A 26,785-nucleotide genomic window follows, 5' to 3' on the forward strand; every position below is an offset into this window, starting at 1 on the left:
CCACCAGCACACATTCATTGTTCGTATATGCACTGATTTGTGATTGCATGTGTTAGCACATATTATTTAGTTTTTTTCAATTTGCTTTTTTTTTCTTTTTTTGCACCTATTCATGCATTTATCCATTTAGAGGGACAGCACACCTTTTTTTTAGTTTAATGCTAAGATAAATGACAGCGTGCATTGGGCAGGGTGGGATCTGTACCATCAAAACATTATTCAGGTAATGTTTTTATAGAAAAAAATAAAACGTAATTTTGTTCTTTTAGTGTCTGCCTTAAGTAGTTTTCTTTTATAGCATACTTTTTTTTTAGTTGTCCATTCCTGTGTAAGATGTTTTAGGGTTGTATGCATAGGTGCTTTCCAGATGACAAAAGACTACAACTGTCAGGTACCTAGTGATGAGCCCGAAATACAGAAGGTCCCTGACTCTTGGCCCCTGATAGAGGAAACAGAAGGCACGGGAGTCTAAGGTACCACGAGTGCCTGGCAGAATCAAGCAGGATGAACAGCCAGTGGATGGATCAGGCAGTCTTCAAGGTACTGTAACTGGATCAGTAGACCTTGGTGGCAGAAGACAGGAACCAGCAGGCACCAGGGAACACACAGGAACAGATATGTCACTCTGGAGCAGGCACACAGAAGAGTCAGGCAAGCCGGGTCAAACCAGACGGTCAATACAGGAACAGGTGCAGAAGACCGAGACGGGGTCACGGAGCAGGCCGGGTCGGTAACATATGAGCATGGATGGACCAGAGGATGAGGCAGTTGCAGAGTCATAGACAACCCAGAGGTAAGAGGCAGAGAAGGTCACAGGTCACGCTGGATCAACACAAGATCAGATCGGATCCGAAGATAAACTCATGAACGCCGTAGATCAAGCAGCAAGATCTGAGGGGAGAACTGGGTTTAAATAGCCCGCCTGGTGCCGGTAACCATGCACCTAGACGCCCGCAGGAGTGCACAGGCAAGTGAGGGACCACTGTTCCCATCCAGCCTTTCCTGACAACAACTCATTTATTCAAATGTCTGTGTGGAATTCAACGAAGGCAAAGCTGTATTTATGTGACTTGGTTACACCTTGCTTAGCATCACAGGTACAATAAGTATCTCTAAAGCTCTTTTCACCCATGTCACTTGATTTTGTGGACCTGCACATATAGTACATTATATATAGAGTGCATTCTGCTGTAAATAAGGATGTTATGGGGTCTTCCAGCAAGTGTCCCTTAAAACCATTATATCTCTTTACTATCATTAACATTGTGCAGTTTACTTTTTTTATTACCGTTTTCCAATGCTCTGAATTATTTGATATAGCACCAATCACAATAAGTAAGGAGGAGAAGTCTTCTGACAATCAAAAAATGTATAAGGTCTGTTTCATACGACAGCGCAGCTGGGAGCAGGGGAAATTTGCATTGGTTAAATGAGTTGGCTCTTGTGTTGGTTCAGATCAGGTCAACAGGTGTGTTTTTTAAAGGTAATATTTATTCCATTTCCATTCTAGCTTATAGTCCATTTCAGTACTCGGAATCTGGCAGTCTTCTTTGACTAAAAGTGACGCAAGTCGATATTTTATTTTCTCCTTTTATGTGTAATTCTAATTCCTGGCTCTTCTGAGTTTTCCTTTCTCCCCCTCCCTTTTAGTCTCTGTTGTTACACAGGGAGTGCTGGTTTCTAGGCAAGAGCAAAGTGGTCTTAAGATATTAATCTCGCTCTTTGGAAGGATGACTAGGCGCAGAGCTCTGGAAGGATGTGTAGGATCAGTCTCTGCAGTAGGATTGCATTAAGGGCGATAGCGTTGTGGGAACATGTGTGAGCGAAGGGGTTTGCACTTTGGCTAACCCTTCCCATCATGGGGAAAGCTACAGACACGCCAGTTGTGGGGATTGCATGGTTCCTGTCCAGCATAACTCCAGGAAAACCTCCCAACCTCTGTGTGGCCTGGATGTCTTCCAGGGAAGCCAGAGGAAAAGATGAAGAAAGCATGTTTGCGTGGGGGAAAGAGCAGAAGAGAAGGGAGCAAGTGTGTCTGAGGAGCTAGATCTGGCTCTGACCTGTAATTTCCATCTGGAAGGGAGCAATTCCTTATTTCTGTTCCAGACTTCATGAGGAAAGAGGGGAATGTGGTTGTTGTTTAGCACCAGATAAAAGATCATTGTCTGGGCAGGACCGGATCTTCTGCCGTTGATGCTGGCAGAGGACTAGTAAATAACGGTTGATTCCAGTAAGGGGCGGGAGAGTCCTGGGGCTTTCTATAGGATCAGTGTTTGGCAAACAAAAACTGTGGTTGTTTTTCTTCTGTCTGGTGCAGGCTTGACAGGGTGGGATTATCTGGCTCCCAGAGGGGCCTGTTGCCAGACACTTTTTTTTCCCCCTAGCTAAATGGTGAGACAAGCCTGAAACTCTTGTGACATTGTCAGGCTGGAGATAAGCTGAGCCACTCTCCAGTTCTGTTGTCACTCTGGTGACACAAGCCCAACAACCAATAAATATTTTTTTCTCTTTCAAAAAACACTTTTACTGACATATTTTAGATTATTTTCTTTTTTTAAGCTTTTAGGAATCACTCAACACTAGGTAATTTTACAAATATTGGAATTGTCTAGGAGCAGTGGGGGAGGAGAGAGTGTTGGAGGAGGACATACATAAAGCAGAACTTCCCTTTTAGAATTAAGTTCCGCTTTAAGGAGTGTCCGATAAACCAATGGCTAGACACCACAACGGAAAAGTCTGTGGACCCCACTGTCAGCCTGCATACACGTAGTTCATGCCCCCTTTCTCCCAGAAGTTTCTCACATGGCCTCTTGTTAAAGATGAGTTCCAGCTTGGGTGAAAAAAATTAAGTCAACAGCTACAAACATTGCAGCTGCTGACTTTTAATATTAGGGCACTTACCTGTCAAGGGAGCCCGCGATGCCAGCACCCCAACCGAACTTCATATTGACTCCCGGGTGCTGCCGCCACCATTTCTAGTAAGGGAACCAGGCAGTAAAGCTTTCGGCTTCACTGCTTGTTCCCTACTGTGCATGCGCAAAGCACGCTGCACTTTCTAATTGGCCCTGCGGCGGGGGAAGGAGGAGAGGGGGGCCGAACTTCCAGGAGATCGGGCCGCGGCCCATCTTCTTCACCAGAAGTGGGGAAGGGGGCCTGTCAAAAACAGGTCCCCCTTCCCCTGAAAGGTGTCAAATGTGACACCGGGGGGGGGGGGGGAGGCAAATAAGCGGAAGTTCCACTTTTGGGTGGAACGCTGCTTTAAGCATAGTAATCAATAGCAACCAATCCAAATTCATTCTACCAAAATCTGACCAATAAGTCCATTTGTCTTTTTCATATAAACCTGGCAGTATGACCCCTTTACAACAGATAGCAAGGATAACTTGCCACAAATTTGTGTCAGTGTTGAATTGTAACTCTGTTAACTTGCTGCACATTTTCACTGACAATTTGTACACTTGCAGAGCACTTACAGCACAAGTTCTAGTTGTCACTTTTACAATTTGTAGCAAATTTGCATGACAAGTCTCTAGCAAGAGCAAAGTTGCAGTGGTGAGTCTACAGCAAGAGCTCTGGAAGTAACAGTGACCCCTGTGGTGGGATGACTATTGCACAACATAACTGAACCAGAACTTGCAGCAGACTTGCAGGATGTTTGCAAAGAAAGTTGTTCTGGAGTTGTGCAATGCAAACCTGCTGCAATTGTGCAACAAACTTGTGAAGCCTGGCAAGTCTAACAATCGCTTAGCAAGTCATTTTCAAACTTGCAGCTCAATTGCTTGCTATGTGGGAACCTGGATACAAAGGAATGTGAAACACACACCTGAATCAAACATGCAACTCAGGGCCAGTACTGGTTCCTTGCAAAATAACCAATTGGCCTGCTGTGGTGCCTGTTTCAGACTACAGTCTCAATTTTAAGGTTTTTCATTTAGGACACAAGACATATAGTTTGGAGATTAATTCCATAGCTGCTCTGTATACTTTGCGGTTATGAGAACAGCACCATTGACTATATCGACACAAATCTCATCACAGACGTGTAAACGGAGCCTTATAATGACCTTCTTACACAGTTGTGATGGTGCAGGAGGAGGTCTGGAACTGCATGGATAAATGGGGTCATCTGCTGTGCATCACTGGGGTACCGACAACTCGAAGGTTTACTGACCTAGCAGTCACCCACACCTGCAAATGTAAACCTGTCCGCCCTCATCATTTGCAGACTAGGTGTTCAGGGATAGGTACTTAATTACCTAGATAAAAACATCAATATCTTTGTGTAATGCATTCCTAGAGTTCTGTCCTTTAGTAAAATACCCCTAATGAATGACAGAAAACTACCAAGTCTTTTTCAGAAATTGTTCAGTCTGCATATTATGTGCTTATCAGGGGTAATTTTAGAGAGATTTCACAGATGGTTCCTATTTTGGAGATTTCTCATGATTAGCCGATTTAGCATTCATTAGACTCTTTTTAGAACCGGTTTTATGGACCTGCATGATTGTAAAGAGTTAAAAGCGCACACTGATGCTGGCTAGCCTGCAGCACATAGCTGGAGCTGACAAATACACTCCCCCCCCCCCCTTCCTCCGCTCCCAATTCTCTCCCAGAGGCAGGGTGCGTGAGCGGAAGATAGATTTATGGCAGACGGAGAGACGGGGAATTGCATGAGGTGGAAAAGGCTTGGCATGGGGTAAAGATTCCTTCCCATCTCACTGTGGGAGAACTCCAAGGGAGGAAGAATTACTGAGCATCTTGACAGCTCTGAAACCTAAATGCACCCTGGGATCTGTTATCACTTGGCGCATACAGCCAGGGACCCCGCTCTCAGGAAATTGTTGCCACGATAAAATGAAAAACAACTTTCTTTTGCAGCACATGCTGGAATAAATGTTTCAGGACACAAAAATTGCATAATGACCCTTGTGAACCAGGTATATTGCCCTGACCTGCCAAGGGCATGCCGAATTAGGAAATATTACATAGGTAGCTAGGTTCAATAACAGAGCAATGTTCACCTTTTCCAGCTCTACAAACTCCAGCTGTGATCCAGAGTCAACATAGGCCGATTTAGCTCAACAAAGGCTGTTTATCAACTATGCTGGTGCCAACACTGCTTTAATACCCATCTCTGGACAAATAAAAAATCCTCAACCCACCTGCAGACTTTTTTTTATTTTTTATTAAAGAATAGTAAAAACCCCTATTTTTACTCACCTTAACACGTCACCTCGAGTCCTTCTCTAGTGCCTCTTCTGGTAGTGGAGATCAGTGATTTGCCATTATGGCCTGGCCGCTTACCCCTCGTTATAATGTAATTATGGTGAAGTTACTGAGGCAGTGACATGGCACCCTCCCAGGACTACCTCGCACCCCCCCCCCCCTTCCAATAAGGAACAGTGAAGACTTAAAACTCAATATCATATGACCACAGACTTGGGTAAGTAGTTGGGGATTTTAGACTAGGTACAGGAGGATGGGGCATGGATGGGGCATTGCTGGGGGGGGGGGGGGGGGTTCCTGGTCAGAGCAGAGCTTTAAGGCCCAATTCCAGCTAAAAGTTTTTTTTTTTTAAGTTTATACTTGTCGAGGTGTATTCTGTGACAGGAACGCTGTTGTGCTCTTTCAAATCTATACTTTTATTCAAGCTGAGCAAAGCTCCAGCTAAACTTCAGTCTTTTGCAGATTTGAGAGGTGCAGATGTCATGGAGAGAAGTATTGGTGTATTTTATCTCTCCACTTGTGCATTCACTTGTCATCTTCCTCCTGCCCGTTCTACCTGATTAAGTAAAAAATAAAACTTTTTAAATGCCCCTCCTTTTTTTTTTTTTACTTACCTGAAGCTGTGGTCAGATGAAGCAGCTGGCCCGAGTCTTCTCCTTTTCTATTTCCTGGGTGGGTCCCTTCCACATTTCCACGTCCCGGTATGGCATGGGCACTACTGATGTCAGTGGAGGGGACTGGCAGTCTTGAGCACCATCGCATCGCATCGCTGAATCATCACAGCCAGAAAACGGACTATGCTGTGATGGATGTGCCCAGATGCCTAGCATGGTCAGTTTGAAATAGGACAGCTGGGGAACTGGCAAGAACACCAGGTATTTCATGCAAAGGAAGCAATATAAAGGGAACTGGATACTTTTAAACACAAATACATGGCACAACAGACACATACCAGGAATATGAAATGATGGGGTAACATATTCTTTAGGGAATGCTAAAAAATGCAGTCAATTAACTGGTGGTGGTATTGCCCAAAAGGTAACCTAAACCATGTCCATTCTTTAATTGGACTAGAACAAGAAGTAGGCTGGTAATGGGGGCTGAATAGGTCTTCAATAAAGGAATGCCCCAGTGGCTACATAAACCTGGGCATAAACAAATCACAATTCGTCAGGAACCAGACTAATTCAGATTCATATATGGGCAGGCTTGTTGTACTGAAGTCGATCTGTAGATTGACTGCAGTACAACCAACCTGTCGGGTTTTTATTTGTACGATCACTGCTAGTAGTAATCATTGTATGTTGGCGGCAGAGAAACCTCCCACTGTCAGAATGCAATAGCACACTAAACAGACTGTGGTGATTATGGGTAATTGATGATTTTCTTTCCTTCCACCCGTGATTGAAGAATAAATATTTGGATAATCCATGGCCAGTATTATCGCTGGGAATAATTCTACCCAGTAAATAACTCTTCTGTCAAGCTGAGAAGTGCCACTCTTCCCCACACAGACCAGGAATCCACGTGTGATAAAAAAATTCTTTGGGTAAAACTTTTAAGATGTCTGCTAATCTTGGCTGGTCACTGGATCTGTGTGCAGTGGCTTTGCATGTGACATTGCTGCCTGGGGAAAGGACAGGGTTAAGCGACGTAGCAGCTCATTTTAGCCGCATAATGTGTAACCCTGTAATGACTTTAAGTATTGATTATTTGAAGGCCATTAGCGCTTATTGTTAAAGAAAAGTCAATACTTTTAAAACCTTGTGAACCATTTGTCTCCTGTTAAAGGACATATCAAATTTACCAGCGTGCAGCGCAAATCCCTTAATGCCCTGCATGGCTGGAGGAGCTGTGCTCTGAGGATCAGAAAGCAGACACAGACACAGGATCCATGGGGTTGGAAGGCTTCAAACACAAAGATTGTGACGGCAATCTCTGTGGCAGAACCCAAATCCCATATCTAGCTCACTGGCTTCTCAAGCTGATTCACCATATATGGAGGAACCCAAACCAATGTTAATGAAAAAGGATAACCTCTGAGGAAGATGATGCACAATGGCAGTGAACCTGTCTGTATTTTTTCTCTGGGTTGTACAGTTTAGCAATAGGTTGATGAAATCTTAGTTGAGCAACTTTTATAACCTTTTTAACCTTTATTGTTTTAGGAAAAATCTTTTAATTAAATCTTTTAATTTACTGAATTTATTATCCCTTAGTTAGAGGGGGGTAAGATTATCTTGTATTAATATATGGATGGTCTACTCTATATAGTGAACAGAATACAGAACTGTTTACTTTAAAGGATCCTATTACCAGCTTAAAATATTGCAGGAAAAAAGAAAAAACACAGAAAAGTTTAGTATGTTATCTGCTTACTTACAGCATTTTTACTTGCTGTATCAATTTTTTTTTAATTTTCTTGCAGTGTGCTAGAGAACTTGCTAGGAAATTTGACTTCTTCAGGAATGTGAATTCCCTACACATCCCCTCGCTCCCTGTGTATTCTCTTGTGGGAGTGCCTAATTGGCATAGAATTTGGCCTAGCTCCTGTCTAATTCCTTAAACTTATATGTAACTGCCAGGGGAGGAGAGGAAGGGAATACTATATACAGTGTAATTTAAGCAACCACTTTGAGTATATGCTGGGGTTGCCGACATGCAAGATAGCAGTGCCCAGTAACAGTCTTAGGGCTTTTACATATGTACACGAGGTACAGTATCTCACAAAAGTGAGTACGCCCCTCACATTTTTGCAAATATTTTATATTATCTTTTCAGTGACAACACTGAAGAAATTAAACTTTGCTATGTAAAGTAGTAGGTGTACAGCTTGTATAACAGTGTAAATTTGCTGTCCCCTTAAAATAACTCAACACACAGCCATTTATGTATAAACCACTAGCAGCAAAAGAAAGTAAACCCCTAAGTCAAAATGTCCAAATTGAAACCAAAGTGTCAATATTTTGTGTTGCCATTATTATTTTCCAGCACTGCCTTAACCCTCTTAAGCATGGAGTTCACCAGAGCTTTACAGGTTGCCACTGAAGTCCTCTTACACTCCTCTATGACGACATCATGGAGCTGGTAGATGTTAGAGACCTTGCTCTCCTCCGCCTTGTTTGAGGATGCCCCACAGATGCTCAATAGGGTTTAGGTCTGGAAACATTCTTAGGCAGTCCATCTCCTTTATCTTCAGCCTCTTTAGCAGTGGTCGTCTTGGAGGTGTGTTTGGGGTCATTATGTTGGAATGCTGCTCTGTGGCCCAGTCTCCGAAGGGAGGGGATCATACTCTGCTTCAGTATGACACAGTACATGTTAGTATCATGGTTCCCTCAATGAACTGTAGATCCCCAGTGCAGCACTCATGCAGCCCCACACCATGACACTCCCACCACCATTATTGACTGTAGGCAAGACACACTTGTCTTTGTACTCCTCACCTGGTTGCCACCACACATGCTTGACATCTGAACCAAATAAGTTTATCTTGCCACAGGACATGGTTCCAGTAATCCATGTCCTTAGTCTGCTTGTCTTCAGCAAACTTTATGGACTTTCTTGTGCATCATCTTTAGAAGAGGCTTCCTTCTGAGGTGACAGCCATGCAGACCAATATGATGCAGTGTGCGGTGTATGGTCTGAGTATTGACAGGCTGACCACCCCCCACCGCTCCTTCAAACTCTGCAGCAATGCTGGCAGCACTCATACGTAGACAACCTTTGGATATGGCACTGAGCACGTGCACTCAACTTCTTTGGTCGACCATGGCGAGGCCTGTTCTGAGTGTAACCTGTTCTATTAAATCCGTTGTATGGTCCTGGCCACCATGCTACAGCTCAGTTTCAGGGTTTTACCAATCTTCTTATAGTCTAGGCCATCTTTATTTAGAGCAACAATTCTTTTTTTCAGATCCTCAGAGAGTTCTTTGCCATGAGGTGCCATGTTGAACTTCCAGTGACTAGTATGAGAGAGTGAGGGCGATAACACCAAATTTAACACACCTGCTCCCCATTCACACTTGAGGCCTTGTAACACTAATGAGTCACATTTTCACTTAGGGGTGTACTCACTTTTGTTGCCAGTGGTTTACAACTTGATTTACTAAAACTGTAGTGCAAAATCTGAAGAAGCTGTGCATGGTAGCCAATTGGCTTCTAACTTCAGATAGTTCAATTAAGCTTTGACAAAAAAAAAAAAAAAAACGTGGAAGCTGATTGGTTTCTATGCACAGCTGCACCAAATTTTGCACATTTCAGTTTTAGTAAATCAACACCATAATGTTTTTGGAAGATTGTTGCTCAAATAAATGGTACGGTGAAAGTTTTTTTTAACTCTGCACCAAAAAGACTTCATTATTTGCTTCTGTAGAAACTAGTTCTAGTCCTTTGGATTGCTTTAAATGGTCGGGATGTGTTTCTAAATGCACCAAATATACTTGGCTATTAATATTTGGAAGTAATGACACTGCAGATCGTTGATCCAGGGAGTATGCGATTACCCTGATGGTCGAGAAAGGATTTTGCTTCCACTTGGACCTTGTTTTATATTATTTTTGCTTTGTTCCTTCCTTCTCGATCAGATGCAGGTTAGAGTTCTGAGAATGCAGGCTTTTCATTTATTTATTTTTGTCATTCGGTTGAACTGGTTGGTGTATTTTTTTTAACCTTACTGTGACACTAGTATTCTTTCAGTTTGTGTATGTCAGATATTAACATAAAAGTTGAATAATCCCCTCCCCCTCTTTAACCCTTTACTGCCCTAAGCAGTGATGTTCATTTGATATGCTCTGTCGGTGTGTTTTTGGCAAGCCTTGCGCTGCCTCGTGCACATGGGGTTAACGTGGGGCATTTGAAAAACATTCTGAATTGCTGGCAGTTCCTCCTCAGTGACTGACAGGGAGGGGAGGCTGCAAGTCTCCTCTCTCTACAATTATGGAAATCACTGGGAGCGAAGTATGTAAACGCAGCTTGTAATTGCCGCGTGCTGACCTCGGCACGCTAAGTTTACTTGTCCTCTCCGGTGGTTTTGCGAGAACCGTCTCTATGGCAACTGTGCACATGGGTCCGGCGTTGTGGGGTTAAGCGAGCCTTATAAAACCCTGTAATGTATTTTGGCTGTGAGCCTGTGCGGCGGAGGTGTTTGAGTGTGCATGAGGGACCAGTGTATCAGAGCGTGGCGGACTGCTGGGTTAGCCTATCATTTCTATATATCGCTGCCGCGCAATGGGCTCTCATTTATCATTGTGTTTGAAAGGAGAGCTGTCTGTGTTGCCACAAGTAACCAGCCAGCATCTTTGTTTTTGATCCTAAGCAAAAAATGCACATGGGAGCATCTGATTGGTTGTTAGTAGCAACATAGTACTTCAAACAAAATAAGGCCCTTTCTTAGCAGGTTATAGGTACGTGCTGTTTTTTCCCAATAGTACCAAAAACAACAACCACTGGATTTTATCCTAAAACCCTTGCTAGAAAGAGTCGGAAGATGACACATTTTTGCTCAGATGCTAGGAGTGAGTAAAAGTATTTCCCGTGTATTCAGGGACAGCCACGATATGTTACGGCAGCCCGTCTTTATGGAGGAGGGGGGGGGGGGGGAGTGATTTAAAGGTCATGTGTACTGGCAGTTAACTGAATAGGAAATTATTTCAAGATCTGATGATACTTCTGCCACATTTTAGACAAATATTCAGATGTCTGGCCTTCTTTAGATATAGACGCATGAAAGTTTTTTCAATAATTTTGAAACTCTAAATCAGGCTGTAGAAAAGATCGTAAAATAGAAGGGTTTAGGTTTTATCCATAACTGTACTTCTCCTTATTTTTGGGACATGTTGGGTCTTTGTATTAAAGTATCTATCTAAAAGTGGAACTCCAACTAATACCTTTTTTTGTTTTGAGGTTAGAACTTCCTGTTGTAAAACCAGCCAAAAGTCCAATACCCCACAATAGGGGGGGGGGCTTGGTGATCCACCCTAAACGTTTTGTCTATTTCATTCCCTCTTCCAGCAGTTGACTGCAGATATTCACAAATTAATATATACCGGTACTTTTGTATTGTCTGTTGTATCGCCAGGGCAGAGATTAAAGGGAAAATTCCTAAAACATGTCAGATCTCAACTTTAAATGTTGGCTGGGTTTTACTTTAAATTTCAACTGTTTGTGATGCTTTTACCAACCGGTGAGTTTTAAATATTCAGGCCCCCAGTTATGATTGATTAGTATAGCTATATATACACACAGAACATTTGTTCTTCACACACAGATAAATGAAAAATTGTTGACAGTCCACAAGATGTGTAAAAAAATTATATTTCTCATATATAGCCTTATTCAAAAATAATTAGCAAATTGTTAGATAGGTTCACATTTTGTAACATGTATGAAATGTTACTGATCCTGCAGCCCCCCAAGCCCCTCTTTTGACAATGGGCAGGGATCCTCTCCCGACACCCACTATCACAATTTGAAAAACGTGCAGCCGCTCTGCCCACATGGCCTTGTCATTCATTCAGTTTCCTGTGAGTAAATAGACTACAAGTACCACCATCCATTGGTACCAGGAAGAGGTATGGGCAGACCGCTATCCTGAGAGTCTGCAGGACCCGGACATTGCACCTGCATTCTGCTGATCATGGCTGCAATGCTCTGCAGTCTCCTTTTAGAGAAAACAAAAAATGCTCATGCAGTTGGCCTTAAACGTGATCTTAACAAGGTGGCAAACAATATCCAAACTACTACTATGTAAGCTCATAGTGCTACAGCTTCAGCAACACTTGCCAGACAGTGAGCCAGTTCCAGTTTACAGACTGAATGGGACCAATAGGCTTGTTCACTAATTTTCTTGTTCAGTCACTTTATTGAAAGGTTTTCAGAAAACAAGTTGCATGTAAACTGCATAAAGGTTTGTGCAAGAGAAAAGGAGGAGGGGAGAGGGGTACAGGGATCAAGGATAATATAAGTGGAGAATCCGGGGCTTTGAGTGGTGAATGGTGGTTTATTTTAAAACCTCTCTCTCTCTCTCTCATTGAGACGACATGCTGGCTCTTTAAAGTGTCCATGACTAGACTGGATCCTGAATCCTGCCAATCTTTATACTTTATTTATGGAACACACAGTTGTCATTTCTCTGCTTGCTTTCATAGTTTTGTTATGATAAGACCTGTTGTATGTTCATAGAATATATAATCAGTAGATTTGAATGAATATGTGTGATCGCTGTTACATATTAGTTGCTTTGAAGCAGATTTTGTTAGGTGTGTATGGTGAATTAGTCTTGAACTAACGAATATGGGTGTTATTGGATGTAGTATGGTGATCTGGGTTTGAGAGGCAGGCAAATAGTTAAATTCTGCCTGATTTCCCACATTGCATCCTATATAAAAGCCGCCTCACGTCTGGCAGCCTCGTCTCCCCATGATTACAGCTAATTACATCGACCGGACACCTCCTCGCCCCCGCCATGCAGCTTTAATTGACCGTTATTCATCTGCAGGCTGTCCGGGTGGCAGAGCACTTGGCAGCCCAGCGACAGAGGCCTCGGCTAATTGTTGGGCCTGGGGGATTAGGCCAGGTGATTACACACTTCACGGTGTAATTACATAAGCATCGCTTGGCTGCTGCCCCGGCTCGGAGCCGAAGGTCACTTTCTGCGTTACCTGAGATTAATTGGAGCTGCCAGTAGAGTGCGAGGAGCTGGCGGAGCGCTGATACGATTAGCAGGACGTTTGAGCAGCGAGGAATCGATGGCCGCTCTTCCCAGACAGCACGAGCCGTGCAATTAGTTTAGTGCTGAGCGAAGGGAGAGGTGGGGGGAGGTGATAAGTGGGGGCTTAGAGCAGGAAAGGGGGGTGAATGCCAACTGTAACCTTAAAGTAAAAACCGGCATGGTGTAAACAAGTCTGGTATGGCAGTTGTCCTTCCGATCTCCATTGTTATTGTTTACTTTCCCTAGATTTTGCAATATTACAGGCCAAGATTTCACATTTTTTGGACCATACAGCAATAGTGCACCTCAAATGGAACTAAACGTCTACATGTGGTGATATGTTAAATCCTTAATATTTTTCTGCCAAAAAATGAAAGCTGGCCACACACATCAGTTGTTTTTTTTTGGGGTCAGCCAGCCATAATTGATGTGGATGGGGGAATCCTCCCCACTGTGTCGTATTTTGCGTGCAGCCCTGATCGAAGTAAAATCTTCTAACAAGCTCGTTTGAAAGCAGTCGGTCCTTAAATCACTTGCTCCCAAGTGTAACAGCCACAGATATATCGAAATTTGGCCAGTCTCTGCTGAACCGCCTGAAATTTCGATCCATCTATGGCCAGTTTACCTGAGAAACAGTAATGTAATAGGAGCCAGTCCGCTTTTCTCTCGAAAAACTAGACTCTGGTGGTCTCCATACTGCCATACTCCATATTGCCATTCACAAATTCTAGCCAAACTACGACTAATAATGGTGTTATTTGCACGTGCTTACTTAAAATTACAGTTACTCTGTAGTTTCACGTTACCTAAACCTAGAAATGTTGCATTAGTACAGTATGTGTGCTGCATAGATTCAAGCTGAAAAGAACTAGGTAGAAGTGAACCAGGTTGTCGTCTGTCTCAGCAGTGACAGGACCAGAAAGGAAATTGGGATAGTATAGTGGTATGTTACTTTTGGTTGTCAGTAAACGAACCTAGAGGTCTGATACATTTTATTCCCCTCAAATTTACACTCCCAGGTGTCTTTGTGAATTCCCATGTTCTATGTTCTATGATACTCATCCTTTGTTGAGAGACTTGTCCCCCCTCCTTGGCGTTACATTTTGTAATTTTATTACATCAAGTCCAACTTTGCGTCAGTAGAAAATCAAAAAAACAGTTGGAAGGGTAACCTTATTGATGATAGTGGCCACAATAAGAATTTGTAATTTCATTTGGAGAATTTAGTGAAAAAGTAAATAAATACAAACCATATTTAAGCTACCATGACCAATAGAAGGATATCCACACGTGTATTTTCAAGGAAATGCAGGACAAGACAATGCAGCATAAAAGGGAAGCTGGTGGTTTTGACTGTGTCCCCTCTAGATTAGAGGCATTTGTCTTACTAAAGATGGAGTTGTAGGGGACCCATCCATCTGGCAGCTCAGTCATTCATTTTTTTTATAACCTTATTACTCTGCCAGTGTGGCAGCGCCACTGTGTTGTACATCTGGGCTCCTGCATCTGACTCCGTTGTACTATTTCACATTCCCAGATGTTGCCAGAAGCTGCTATATGGACAGTGATAGGCTGCCCAGGTATCCATAATGTCTCTACAGTCAAGGCATGACAATCCCTAAGCTGAATTCATTAGGGACCTACTTCTGCCTGTGGCATTGGGAAAGTACCATTTTGTGTCATCACACCTGTTATTTGCATGCCACTTTCATGCGGATAGCCAAGACACAATGTATGATGTACAAATCTTTTCTTCCATAACTATGATGTATAAACTGACAGTACAGCAAGAAATGACTTCCATTAAACTCGTTTAGCGATTTACTGACACAATTATCACAGTTATTACTTTGCGGTTATAATTGATATTGATGTTACAATCATGCTTGATTATGGAAAGACAAATACTAGATTCCATTTACTGTTATAATGGCCATCTGTACCGCTGGTGTCGGTTTTATGAAAATTCTAATAGCTGGTAATGGTGTGAAAATATAACTTTTCTGGCATTAGAACTATTCATAATGTATGAAGGTATGACTAAGACTATATGAAATCTGCATTTCTTACAAATGTATTTTTATTCCTCTCCTCAGGGACATTTCTCACCCACCTCCTTTGCTGTCACCTCAGAATGCCCCTCATATTGCCTTGGGACCACATTTAAGGCCACCGTTTCTTGGGGTACCCTCTGCTTTATGTCAAAGTCCAGGTATGTAACCATAAATCCAAATGAAAGGATGGAACCTGTTAGGCCTCATGCACACTGGATGTTTTACAGCTGCTGTTTTTAGCTTCAGTCGTTTTTTTTCTGCAGCCAGTATGTTATCCTATGGGTCCATGCACATATAGGCTGTTATCAGCGTTTTTTGGCAGGGGCGGTTTCTGGCTGGGAAAAACCCCCAGAACTAGGGGGATTTTGAGAGGAGTTTTTCAGCTGTAAAAACACTAACTCTGAAAAAAGCTAACAGAAAACACTGAAATTTTTGTCTATTCAGCATTTACCGTATTTATCGGCATACAACACCCACAGGCGTATAACACGCACCTTCATTTTAGGAGGAAAGTTTCAGGGAAAAAAAATTAAATTTCAAAAGAACTTTGAAGCAAAATAAATGTCAGTGCCCATCAATGCAGCCTCACCATTGCACATCTGTAGCCAGATCAATGCCCATCTGCAGCCTCACCTTTGCCATAAATTCAGCCTGATCAGTGCACATCTGCAGCCTCACCTTAGATTACTGCTGCCTCGGAGGGGACAGGGATGGGGCGGGACGAGTGCCATCAGATTTTATACAGCGCAAATCTGTTTACTCGGCAGCCTCTTTAATACAAAGTTCTATGATAGACAGAACACTGGTCCAATGCCGGCCCATGAGATGGGACTTCCTATTAGAGAGTCCGCTGAGTAAACAGGAGATTCTCGCTGTATGTAATCTGATGGCGCTCGTCCCGCCCCCCCCACTCCCTCCTAGGCAGTATCAGTGTATAACACGCACATACTATTTGCATCAGATTTTCAGGGTGAAAAAGTGAGTGTTAGATGCCAATAAATTATCAGCCGTTTTGAGCCATAAGCTTTTGTGAGAGTATAGTTTTGCTAATAAAATACAGAAGCTGAAAAACAGTACTGTAAAAATGCTGCAAAACTCATTCTACAGCTTTAGCTTTCTACAGATAACTCTACTGGCGTTTTTAAAATGGGCAGTGTGCATGAGGCCTTATAGTTTAACGGTATTTGGTGATATTTGTTCATTTATTGCAAATAAATTCCATTGGATCCTGTCAAAAAGCGTGTGAGCTGCTAACTTCCTTTGCTCTCTGGCTCTCAGCCTGTGCTGTACTCTAAATAGCACTTTCAAGTTATTTCTATAAACCACAATCCACTTCCCTCATGTGTCATGGTGATGGGGTGAATATGGAAGGGGCTCTGTAGTCCAGACACACTCCCTGTCCTAGGGTGACAACATTGATCCTCCATGAATATAGTACAGCTAGTGAGTGTTGTCACTCTTAGGACAGAACGTGTGTTACTGGCAGGATCATGAGGTGAAAATAACAGACACAAAACCACGCTGCGGGGAGGGGGGTTTGGAGGGGTTGGGGTGTCCAGGGATAGGGGACAGATTTCAACCTGACACAAAAGCCACCAGCACACATTCACATACCATCTCTGGTGCTGTTTTTTGTCTTTTTTACAGTATATTATCTTTTTTTTTTGCAGGTTATGGCTTCTTACAGCCAGCCCAGGCGGAAATGTTTGCACGACAACAGGAAATTCTGCGAAAACAGAACCTGGCCAGGTGACTGTCCATTTTATTTTTCACATTCTTTAAATAATATGCAGTGCATGTCATAGAAACAGAAATCAGCAGCACTCTGACTGCACACAGACACTTGAGCACTGGAATGTCAGAAAGCATTATACGTTTGCTACACATTTCACTGCAAACTGGTTAAGCGACTGCTGGAAATGCATGTTCTATTTCTCTTGGTCAACGTGAGCAATTTTATTGTGTGTACCATGTCATGTATAGTCTGAAAAACTAAATGTACAGCTGCAAAATGCAGTGTGTGTTATAACTATGTATAGATTTCACCATTAATTGCATGTTAAAGTGGATGAAAACCCTCACATATACCCAGTGAAGTTAACAGCCTCCTCAGATGATACACAAGAGATAAAACAAATCTCCCAACATAGGTTTTACATGTATATCGGCTGTCTTCAGCTTTATATACGGGTTGCTTAAACTGGGAGATGGCTGATTGGAGGAAATATAACCCTTGTTATGTGTCCCTTTCTAAGAAAACAAAGTAGCTTTTTGGCCTTCATATCACAAACTCTCATCCCCATGTGGAAGGATAAAAATAAATGGAACTCTGTGGCTGGGCCTCAGTAGGATTACATCAAAGGAAAATGAAGCCACTCTGCCCTTATGAATGGGTTGGAGCCTTCCATCCTGTGGTGTGTCATGATGCAGTAGTGGGGTTGAGCACAGCAAAGCACAAACAACCAATTATCCTGAGTGGTTTATGAGCTTGGCTAATCTGCATATTGTCAACCTTCTCGGATTCAAAACAAGGTTGTTGATCCGCTAGATCAGCCTTTCTCAACCTTTTAAACAAGTAATCCTTGAAATAATTTTCTGGTCCCAAGTGTGAAAGAAGCCCCTGCTAATATTTACAACCACCTCTGAAAACTGATAAGCTGTAAGGTCTCTTTATTCTTTAGTATGTAGGAAGCAGCAGCCATGGTTGCCAAAAAGAATGTCTAACTTCCTTCCTCAGACCACAGAACAGTTTTCTACTTTGCAACAGACCATTTTAAATGAGCATTGACCCAGAGAAGACTACAGCATCTCTGGATCATGTTCAGAGACGGCAGTTTCTTCTTTGCATGATAGACATTTAACTTGCATTTTTGGATGGCATGGCAAACTGCGTTCACAGACACGTTTTTTTTTTCTGGGGGGAGGGAGTTATACTGAGCCCATGCAGTGATGTCCATCACAGAATGATGCTCGTTTTTAAAGCAGTGTTGTCTGAGGACCCAAAGTCCAATATTGGATGTCACAGACATCCAATAATGCATTTTTCCGTTATCCCTTGTGCACAGAGATTTCTCCAGATTCTATGAATCTTATGATATTGTGTACTAGATGATGATGTACAGTTGTGCTCATAGGTTTACACACCCTGGCAGAATTTAAGATTTCTTGGTCATTTTTCAGAGAATATGAATAACACAAAAACGTTTCTTTCACTTATGGTTAGTGTTTGGCTGAAGCTATTTATTATCAATCAAGTGTGTTTACTCTTTAACTCATAATGGCAACAAAAAACTACCCAAATGACCCTAATCAAAAGTTTACATACCCCCATTCTTAATACCCCTTTTAACATCAATGACAGCTTGAAGTCTTTTGTGGTATTTGTGGATGACGCTCTTTATCTTCTCAGATGGAAAGGCTTTTTGCCCATCCCTCTTGGCAAAAAGCCTCCAGTTCCTGTAAATTATTGGGCTGTCTTGCATGAACTACGTGTTTGAGATCTCCCCAGAGTGTCTCAATGATAGAGATCAGGCGACTGGAATGACCACTCCAGAACCTTCACTTTATTCTTCTGTAGCCAATGACAGGTCGACTTGGCCTTGTGTTTTGGATCATTGTCATGTTGGAATGTCCAAGTACGTCCCATGCGCAGCTTCCTGGCTGTTGAATGCAAATGTTCCTCCAGTATTTCTTGATAACATACTGCATTCATCTTGCCAACAATTTTGACCAAATTTCCTCTGCCTTTGCAGCTCACACATCCCCAAAACATCAGCAATCCACCTCTTTACCTTTCATCTCAGGCCTTGTTGAATCCTCAAATAGCGTTTATGGTTGAGCCAAAAAGCTTAATTTTGGTCTCATCATTCCAAATTACTTTGTGCCAGGTGGTTTGAGGCTTGTCTCTGTGCTGTTTGGCGTATTGTAAGCGGTATACTTTGTGGCATTTGCACAGTAATGTCTTTCCTCTGGTGCCTCGACCCTGCAGCCCATCTTTCTTCAAGCGCCTCCTTATTGTGCATCTTGAAACAGTCACACCACATGTTTTCAGTGGTGTAGTCCTGTGTTTCACCTGAAGTTATTTGTGGGTTTTTCTTTGCATCCCAGACATTTTTCCTGGCAGTTGTGGCTGACATTTTAGTTGGTCTACCTGACCGTGGCTTGGTTTCAACAGAACCCCTCATTTTCCACTTCTTGATTTGAGTTTGAACACTGCTGATTGGCATTCTCAATTCCTTGGATATCTTTTTGACCCTTTATATACACACACTAATTATAAGCAAACAGCTCACAGGTGAGAATGGTTACTTTTAATAGCCATTCAAACACCTTTGTGCCAACTTGTGTGCATGTTATCAGGCCAAAATCACCAGGGTATGTAAACTTTTTTGATCAGGGTCATTTGGGTAGTTTACTTTGCCATTATGATTTAAAGAGTAACACAGTTGATTGATAAAAAAAAATGGCTTCAGCCAAACACTAACCAGAAGTGAAAAATGTTTTTGTGTAATCATTCATATTCTCAGAAAATGCCAGGGTATGTAAACTTATGTGCACAACTGTATTTAAATAAAGTCCTTGCAATTTAATGTTTAGGAATATTATTCTGAAATTGTTCAACCATCAACCATTTTTAAAAAGCAGCTTTCCACTTTGGGTATAAAAAGAGCACCTTAAAGAGTCAATCATGTTACTGACCTGCTGCCAATTGAACCAATTATTTGCAAAATGTTCTTCCAACTCTTCCTTGTTAGTACTGCTTACTTTGCCAGCTTTTTGTTGTCCTGTCCCAACTTTTTTGAGATGTGTTGCCATCAGTTTCAAAATTATTATTTTTTTTGCCAGTGTTTAACCACTTACGGATCGCCAGCCGTCCTATTACATCGCTACTTTGAAGAGGAGTATCGTTGTTATGGCAGCAGCTAGCTGCCATAACCCCGGTATCCTCTTCTTCAGTGGGCAGTCCATTTTCAGATAAAAGTTTGGATTTGCGGCAAGATCGGTTATCGGCGGTGGAAGAGGGGCCTCCCTCCCCCTCCGCCGCTTACTGGAGCTGCCGGCAGCAGCGGAGGCGATCAGATCTGCTCTCCTGTTAGAAAATAAATGTAGCGCTAAAAAATAAGCTCAAAAAACCTAAAGGTAAATTTTAAGTGAGTATAAGTAACCCGTGCTAAAAAAAAGAAGTTTTGCACTTATAAAATAAGTGCAAACAACATAATGTGCAAGTTGTAATCACTGGTGCTGTATAAATACAGCAGTGCATAAATAATGTAATAACAGTGGCATCACATGACGTGAATCCTGAAGGATAAACTATTAACAGTTCATCAATCTGTACGAAAGTCCTCTTGTATGGAAAAAGAGTGACCAATCTTCTCATGTAGACCTTGAATCAAGGCAACAAGGAGACAAACCACGGCAATCTATTTGTCTGTAGAAGTATCTGAGGGTGCAACACTCTGAAGATATAAGGTGGATACTCTTACTAGAACAGTTGGACCTGCATGCCCTATGACAGTGGGTCTAAAGAGCTTGTAATCCCAAAGGATTGTACTCCAACTTCTGATGAGAAAGATCACGGTGTAGAATCCTCTTATAGGCGTCCTAGATCCCAGATGGAAGTGAGTGGGCCCGATAGTTACCAACCGATGATTCCCACACTCGAGGGCGGTGATGCCTCAGGGACCCAATATGTCCCAACTCCAATTTCAAGGGTTCGTATATAACAGGAGAAAATAAAAAGAAAAGGGCTCCGGATGGTGTAGGTCAAAAAAAACGATTGGTTTTAATAAAAAAAAATACGTATTATACAAATATAAAAAGTGATCACAAGAAGACAAATAGGAAAAGAAAAAAGTAATATGGGGTGCAAGTAATGGGCAGCAGGTGTGATAAATTTTCAGTGATTTGCACCATAGCTTTTAGACTCTATATCTTTCACAGAGACTAAATAATATCCACTAATTTGGGTTATTTCTACTAAAGGTATGTAGCCATATAAATTTTGGCCCAAATTTATGAACAAAAATTACTTATTTGCAAAATTTTACCAGAAACTAAAAAAAAAAGTGCTTTTTTTTTTCAAAACTTTCACTCTTTTTTCACTTATGTCACAAAAAATAAAAAAACAGTGGTGAACAAATACCACCAAAAGAAAGCTACATTTGTATGAAAAAAATTATAAACATTTTGTTTGGGTACAGTGTTGCATGACTGAGTAATTGGCATTCAAATAGTGAGAGCACTGAAAGCTAAAAATTGGTCTGGGAAGGAAGGGTGTATAAATGTCCTGTATTGAAGTGGTTAAAGATAGATAAATAACTACTGCCACCAAAGATTTTGTTTAGCTGAGTGGCGGAAATTCCTTATGGATCAGGGAACCCCTAGCAACCTCTGGAGAAACCCCGCATTCCACAGAATCCTGATTAAGAAAGGCTGGGCTATATCAAGAAAATGAAAGAGCTGTTGAGACTGATGTTTTACATTGAAATTTGAACCAATTTATTTGCTTTTTATTAACTTTTTTTTTTATTCTTTCTTCTTTAAGGCTTGAAATGTCTGCTGAGATTATACGTCAGAAGGAGCTGGAGAACCTACATAGACAGAGACTTTTGGCTGGTGATCCACTGAGCCTTCACCCTGGTTTACCTCCTGACCACCCTGCTCTGCGTAACATGCATGAGCTCCCAGAGGGCCACCCTTTAAGAGAGGAACTGTCCAGAAGGAATGCAATGCTTGTTCTAAGACACAATAACACCCCTCTTCTCTCCCTGAACCACCAGGGAGTACCAAGTGTGCCTCCTCCCAAGGAATCCCAGAGTGCAAGAAGGGCAAGTCGAAAGTCTGCTCATCACCGGATGGAAGTCCAGGGAAACCATGGAGAAGCAAAGGAACTCTTGGATCAGCGTATACGAGAGGGAGTTTCAGAAGGAAATGACGAGGAGATGAAAGATTCAGAAAGTGAAGCAGAGGAAAAGACAGACAGCTTAAGAGTAGAGCGAGGTGCCTCCTCCTCTTCTCATGAACTGCATGAGGGTAAAGACACCCTCAAAGGAGGAGATTCTGTAAAAGAGTCCAGTGATACTCATACTCACCAAAGCCTCCCCTGCGGACCTTCAGAGTCACCCACTCATGTCTTAGGACCAGGAATCAGCAAAGGAGATGGAAAGTACTTGCCCTCAAATTCAGTGCCTCCACCTCAGCCATTTCCTTTTGGATTCCCCTATGCTGTCAATCCTTATTTCCACACAGGTAGGTACGGTCTATTTTGTTTTCATCAGGGTACAGAATTTATAGCAGATCTACAGCCAAACCTGTTTTATTTTTTAGGAAGCTGTCGAAAATGATTAAAATCTATGTCATGATGTTATTACTGTCTGTATTGGATTGTGGAAAACTACCTTTCACTTCTTGTCTATGAGAGGTTTACCACACAGGACAGGAAGTGAAGCGAAATATCCTCAACATGGCCACAGAGTGATTAAAATCCTGACACGGGTTCTAAGCCTACACTCTTATATAATGAAACGTTTGGTGAACCACGGCTTACTTTTATTGATTTTTCATTAATTGTATTTAAAGTCTGCCTGTTCCGGTTTTTATTGCAGGCATAAGATACCTGGCATGATCGTGTTAGGTCTCTAAAAGTGATGTAACTGTTCTAGACGTTAAATACACAGGTGTTCGATGCAGATATTTCCTATTGTTTACCTATATCCAATGATCTCAAGGCTTTTTATTCCCGCTGGGTCAGATGCGTGAAAATATGAAAAAAAAAAAGAAACTGTCAGTGCTATCCATATTGATGGTATGAACCTATTTCCTAACTTGCACTAAAGGCAAATGCCAAAACAAAGGCTTTTCCTTTCCATTTTATGACAAAATAACCTATCATTCAGTATCTGGAGCATATATTTCATACATTTTTAAAGGACTTCCTAGTAAGATATAGAAAATATTTTCCCATGGACTTCTTCAATACTAGGGAAAGAGAGGAGCCATGGCTGTAGACAGCATACTGCGGCTTCAAATATTGTGACGGCTTGATTACCAAGGATGGTCCTATTTGGTAAATACTAGTTTGGCAAATCCAATGACCTAAATTTTCTACCACAAACGGGAACTAATATACTGTGTAAATACGCATTTACCTAGCAAAGGATTTGTAATTTACTGGTCTCTCTACACATCTGCCACACTGCACATTCCAGGGAGTAACACACTTGGTTCAGCAAAGCTGCTTCCAGTGTTGCCTCTGATCTGCTCCCTGGGCAGTAAATCAGGATTGTTGCCTCTGTACACTCAGCAGACAGATGATTCCAGAAGCAATGCAGCTAAACCAGGAAAATGGGTAACCTTTTCTGTTTTGTTTGTGTGGCAGAACCATGGGAATTACATGAATGGCTGACCAGTATTATTATTATACAGCATTTATATAGTGCCAACAGTTTATGCAGTGCTTTACAACTTGAGGGTAGACAGTACAAATACAATACACTTTAATACAGTAGGAATCAGAGGGCCCTGCTCCTTAGCGCTTACAATCTAAGAATTCCAGTGGGTTTATAAATGACACAAGCTAGCAGCTGTTGGGGCTCCTTCTTGCTTTAGTTATGCCCAGTTTTAGGTGTTGGTGCAATATACTGTGATAAGCCAGCGCCGGAACTGGTAGCATGTACATTGTCAAACGGGAATGATGGTGTGGTGCAGACACATCTTTAATGGCGGAGGCTGGGCCACATTACATTTTTAAATGATCAGATTGTGGCTACACATCCAGCTGTTCTCTCATGTCAATGGTAGGCTTTACTTGGTATACAATCCATTCTAAGATCAGCTCAGACAGCGAGTGCTCCGATTGTGTGCTGATTTCTTTGTATTACCAAAGAGACTGAAACCAATGTCTATGTATGAGGACAATGGTTTTAGCAGAAATCTTTCAGTTTGTGTATGTTGGTAAATATTAAGCACTCCCAGACATATACAGAGAATAATGCTATGTGCACCATTATGTGCCACATAAAGTAGGTATTGGTTAGGAAAAAATGAATTAGGGCATTGACCGTTTGCCTTTGCTTGGTGTGCGGGGACCCCATCTCCTATCTTCCCCCCCCGCCTTTCTCCCCTACTTCTGCTGTCCAGGCGCTGCCTGTAATTGAGTGAGACAGCTGCACTGGGACTGGATTTAGCAATATTGATTTTGCAATACATTAGGAGAATGGAATTCCTATCACTGTTCCAAAGGCTTCCTGTTAAAGCAACACCTCCCCCTGGCTAGCCCTCATCAGCCCCGGCGCCCTGGCTTCTGCATCTCTCATTAAAGCCAAAGCACCTTAAAACTGCTTGGGAAGAGCAACACACAAAGCATTCCCGGAGATCAGCCTCTCTCTGCCTTTATACAGACTACTGCCGGATAAGCTTGGATAATATTCCCTGGAAGCCTCACTCTCCATGTAAACTGAAAAATCTGCGAGTGAAACAACTTAAAAGCGATTCTTCATAGACTACGTGGAACATACCATCACACTTCTCCTATGGTCTATGGGGATATGTTTCATCTATCAAATCAATACTGGGAGTTATCAGATGAATAATAGATCTGATAACTGGGCAAAATGATTTGCAGCTAATCCATAGCCTGAGGACACCTCCTGCAAATGGAAACATTCACAGATGAATACTGGGAAGCAGATTTCCTTTGCACTCCTCACTTCCTGTCATATCCTCCTACCAAATCAGTCATAAGCTTCTGAACTACAGTCTGCCTTTAAAGCTGAACCCCAGTCACACAGCTAAATACACAGATGAAACACATATATGGGAGATGTTTTACCTACCAAAAGGATTTGTATTTCTGTCCATCCATTCTGAGATTTACAAAGCTCTTTCACATTGTACAGGAGACCTGATTTTTCTCTGCTGCAGTTCAGCAACACTTAACAGGTCTTGTCCCACCCTCTCAGTCTCTACACTCTCCAACTATCATCATATTCCTTGTCAGCACATGAGCACTGCAGCACAACTTATTGGCTTCTTGGGCTGCTTCTCCCTCTGCCAGTCTGAGCGCTTCTGTATAAGGGATTACCAGAGGTTGAATTAAGGTACTTGAACTTCTTGTATTTAAAGTGATATAAAAGGCAAAAATACCACAAACATGTTATACTTACCTGCTCCGTGCAGTGGTTTTGCACACAGCAGCCCAGATCCTCCTCTACTCAGGTCCCTTGTGGGCACTCCTGGCCCCTCCATCCTGTCAAGTGCCTCCAAAGCAAGCAGCTTGCAATGGGGGCACCCTTGAGTCGCTGCTCTGCATGTGGCTGCCCCCCTCCCCCCGCTCTTCTCATTGGCTGTGATTGACAGCAGTGGCCTCAGCCAATGAGGAGGGAGAGTCCCCGGAGAGCCGATGTTCTCCTGGACATCGCTAGATCGGAGGGAGCTCAGGTATAAGAGGGGCTGCTGCACATGGTTGGAAGTTTTTTTACCTTCACGCATAGAATATATGAAGCTAAAAAACCTTTCAGCCTTTAGAACCACTTTAAAGAAATGCATTTAATGGTAAATCTAAAAAAGACAGAGCTTCCATTTAGGTATTTTATATGTGCCTGTAGTTCAGTTTTAAACAAGATGGTTTTTGGGTAGCACTTGCTAACAGTACATTGACCGCTAATTATTAATAGCCCTTCCACACCATACTGCCCCTTTCCAGAGCGTGTCTTACCTGTGATCCCAGCAATCTGATCAAGCAGCAAAGTTTCTGATTATTTGCCCCATGCAGAAATGATGAGGCTACATTTACACCAGTGATTTAGCCTGGTGAGAATTACAGCAAGAGGAATCTTCTGATTCCTGCTGGGCCCATTCACTATATTGACAGGTCGCAAGTTACCTGCTGCGATTGCTGCTGGATGCAGTTTGTGTGCATGCAGCAACAATCACCACAGTTAATGACAGCTGTGAATAGTTGTGACCGCCGGGGACCTATCATTATAGTGAACGGGGCTGGTGGCTGCACCTAGTCGCTCATTGATATAGCAGAATTCAGAAGATTTCTGCCACTGCAGTTCGCACCGGCCTAAATCACCAGTGTGGATAAAGACTTAAACCAAATGCCCGCACTGCAGATCTTTGCTGCATGTATGTATAAAGTAATATAGTATATAAACACACCAGTAGGGTATATGTTTAGCTTAAATACTATATCTGGAACTGTCTGATTTGCAGTCTTGTATGTCAATACTGCCAGTCACCTCTGTAGAACGGGATCCTGCAGATATAAAATGTAGATTTGTCTATGTAACCAATAAAACTCTCCTAATGCCTATGTATAAATAAAATAAAATAAAAATGAACAAAAACACTGCCTTCAGAGGGTTAAATTTTATTTGCTGGGTAATTGATCCTGCCAGTGCAGTCACCAGTTTAGAGACCCTGGAAGCCATATAAAGTTAGGAGTAGGGCATCCAGCCTAGCTGTGCATCCTGTCGCTGTGCTGTAAAACTATGCTGACCTCTATACGGCTGTGAGCTAATAGGGGAGGGGTGTTTATCAGTGGCAGCCCTGGCCCCCGTCCTGTCTGACTCTCTGTGACCGACCTTGTCTTCCCTCTAGTTTGTAAGACACGGAACTGCCAGCAAAGCTCCCCCCTCCATCAAATCTCCCCATACACCCCGGGGACAGCTCAGGAAGCTAAAATCCTTCTAATCGATCCCCAACCCTGAGTACAATTAACGCAACCTGGCATGAGGCGCTCCAACCACAGCCCCTCCCGCCTATTTGGTCAGAGCGTGGGGGGGGGGTA

At 42.4% G+C, this 26,785-nt stretch overlaps 1 protein-coding gene across 9 annotated transcripts in view; it reads left to right on the forward strand.

Moving 5' to 3' along the window:
• The window catches only part of SAMD11 (sterile alpha motif domain containing 11), a 253,146-nt gene that overhangs the window by 216,975 nt on the left and 9,386 nt on the right, over positions 1 to 26,785 (forward strand). For all 9 annotated transcript variants that reach the window (XR_013263263.1, XM_077458075.1, XM_077458074.1 and 6 more), the window contains exons 9-11: positions 15,031 to 15,146; positions 16,659 to 16,737; positions 21,536 to 22,239. Coding sequence is in view for 8 of the 9 variants with exons in the window: in XM_077458075.1 (XP_077314201.1) it covers positions 15,031 to 15,146; positions 16,659 to 16,737; positions 21,536 to 22,239 (899 nt within the window). In the remaining variant the exon portion in view is untranslated. The remainder of the gene's footprint in view (positions 1 to 15,030; positions 15,147 to 16,658; positions 16,738 to 21,535; positions 22,240 to 26,785) is intronic.

The sequence above is a fragment of the Lithobates pipiens genome, unplaced genomic scaffold (assembly GCF_037356315.1).
Source record: "Lithobates pipiens isolate NorthernLeopardFrog02 unplaced genomic scaffold, aLitPip1_a1.2 Scaffold_27, whole genome shotgun sequence".
Classification (NCBI taxonomy): Eukaryota; Metazoa; Chordata; class Amphibia; order Anura; family Ranidae; genus Lithobates; species Lithobates pipiens.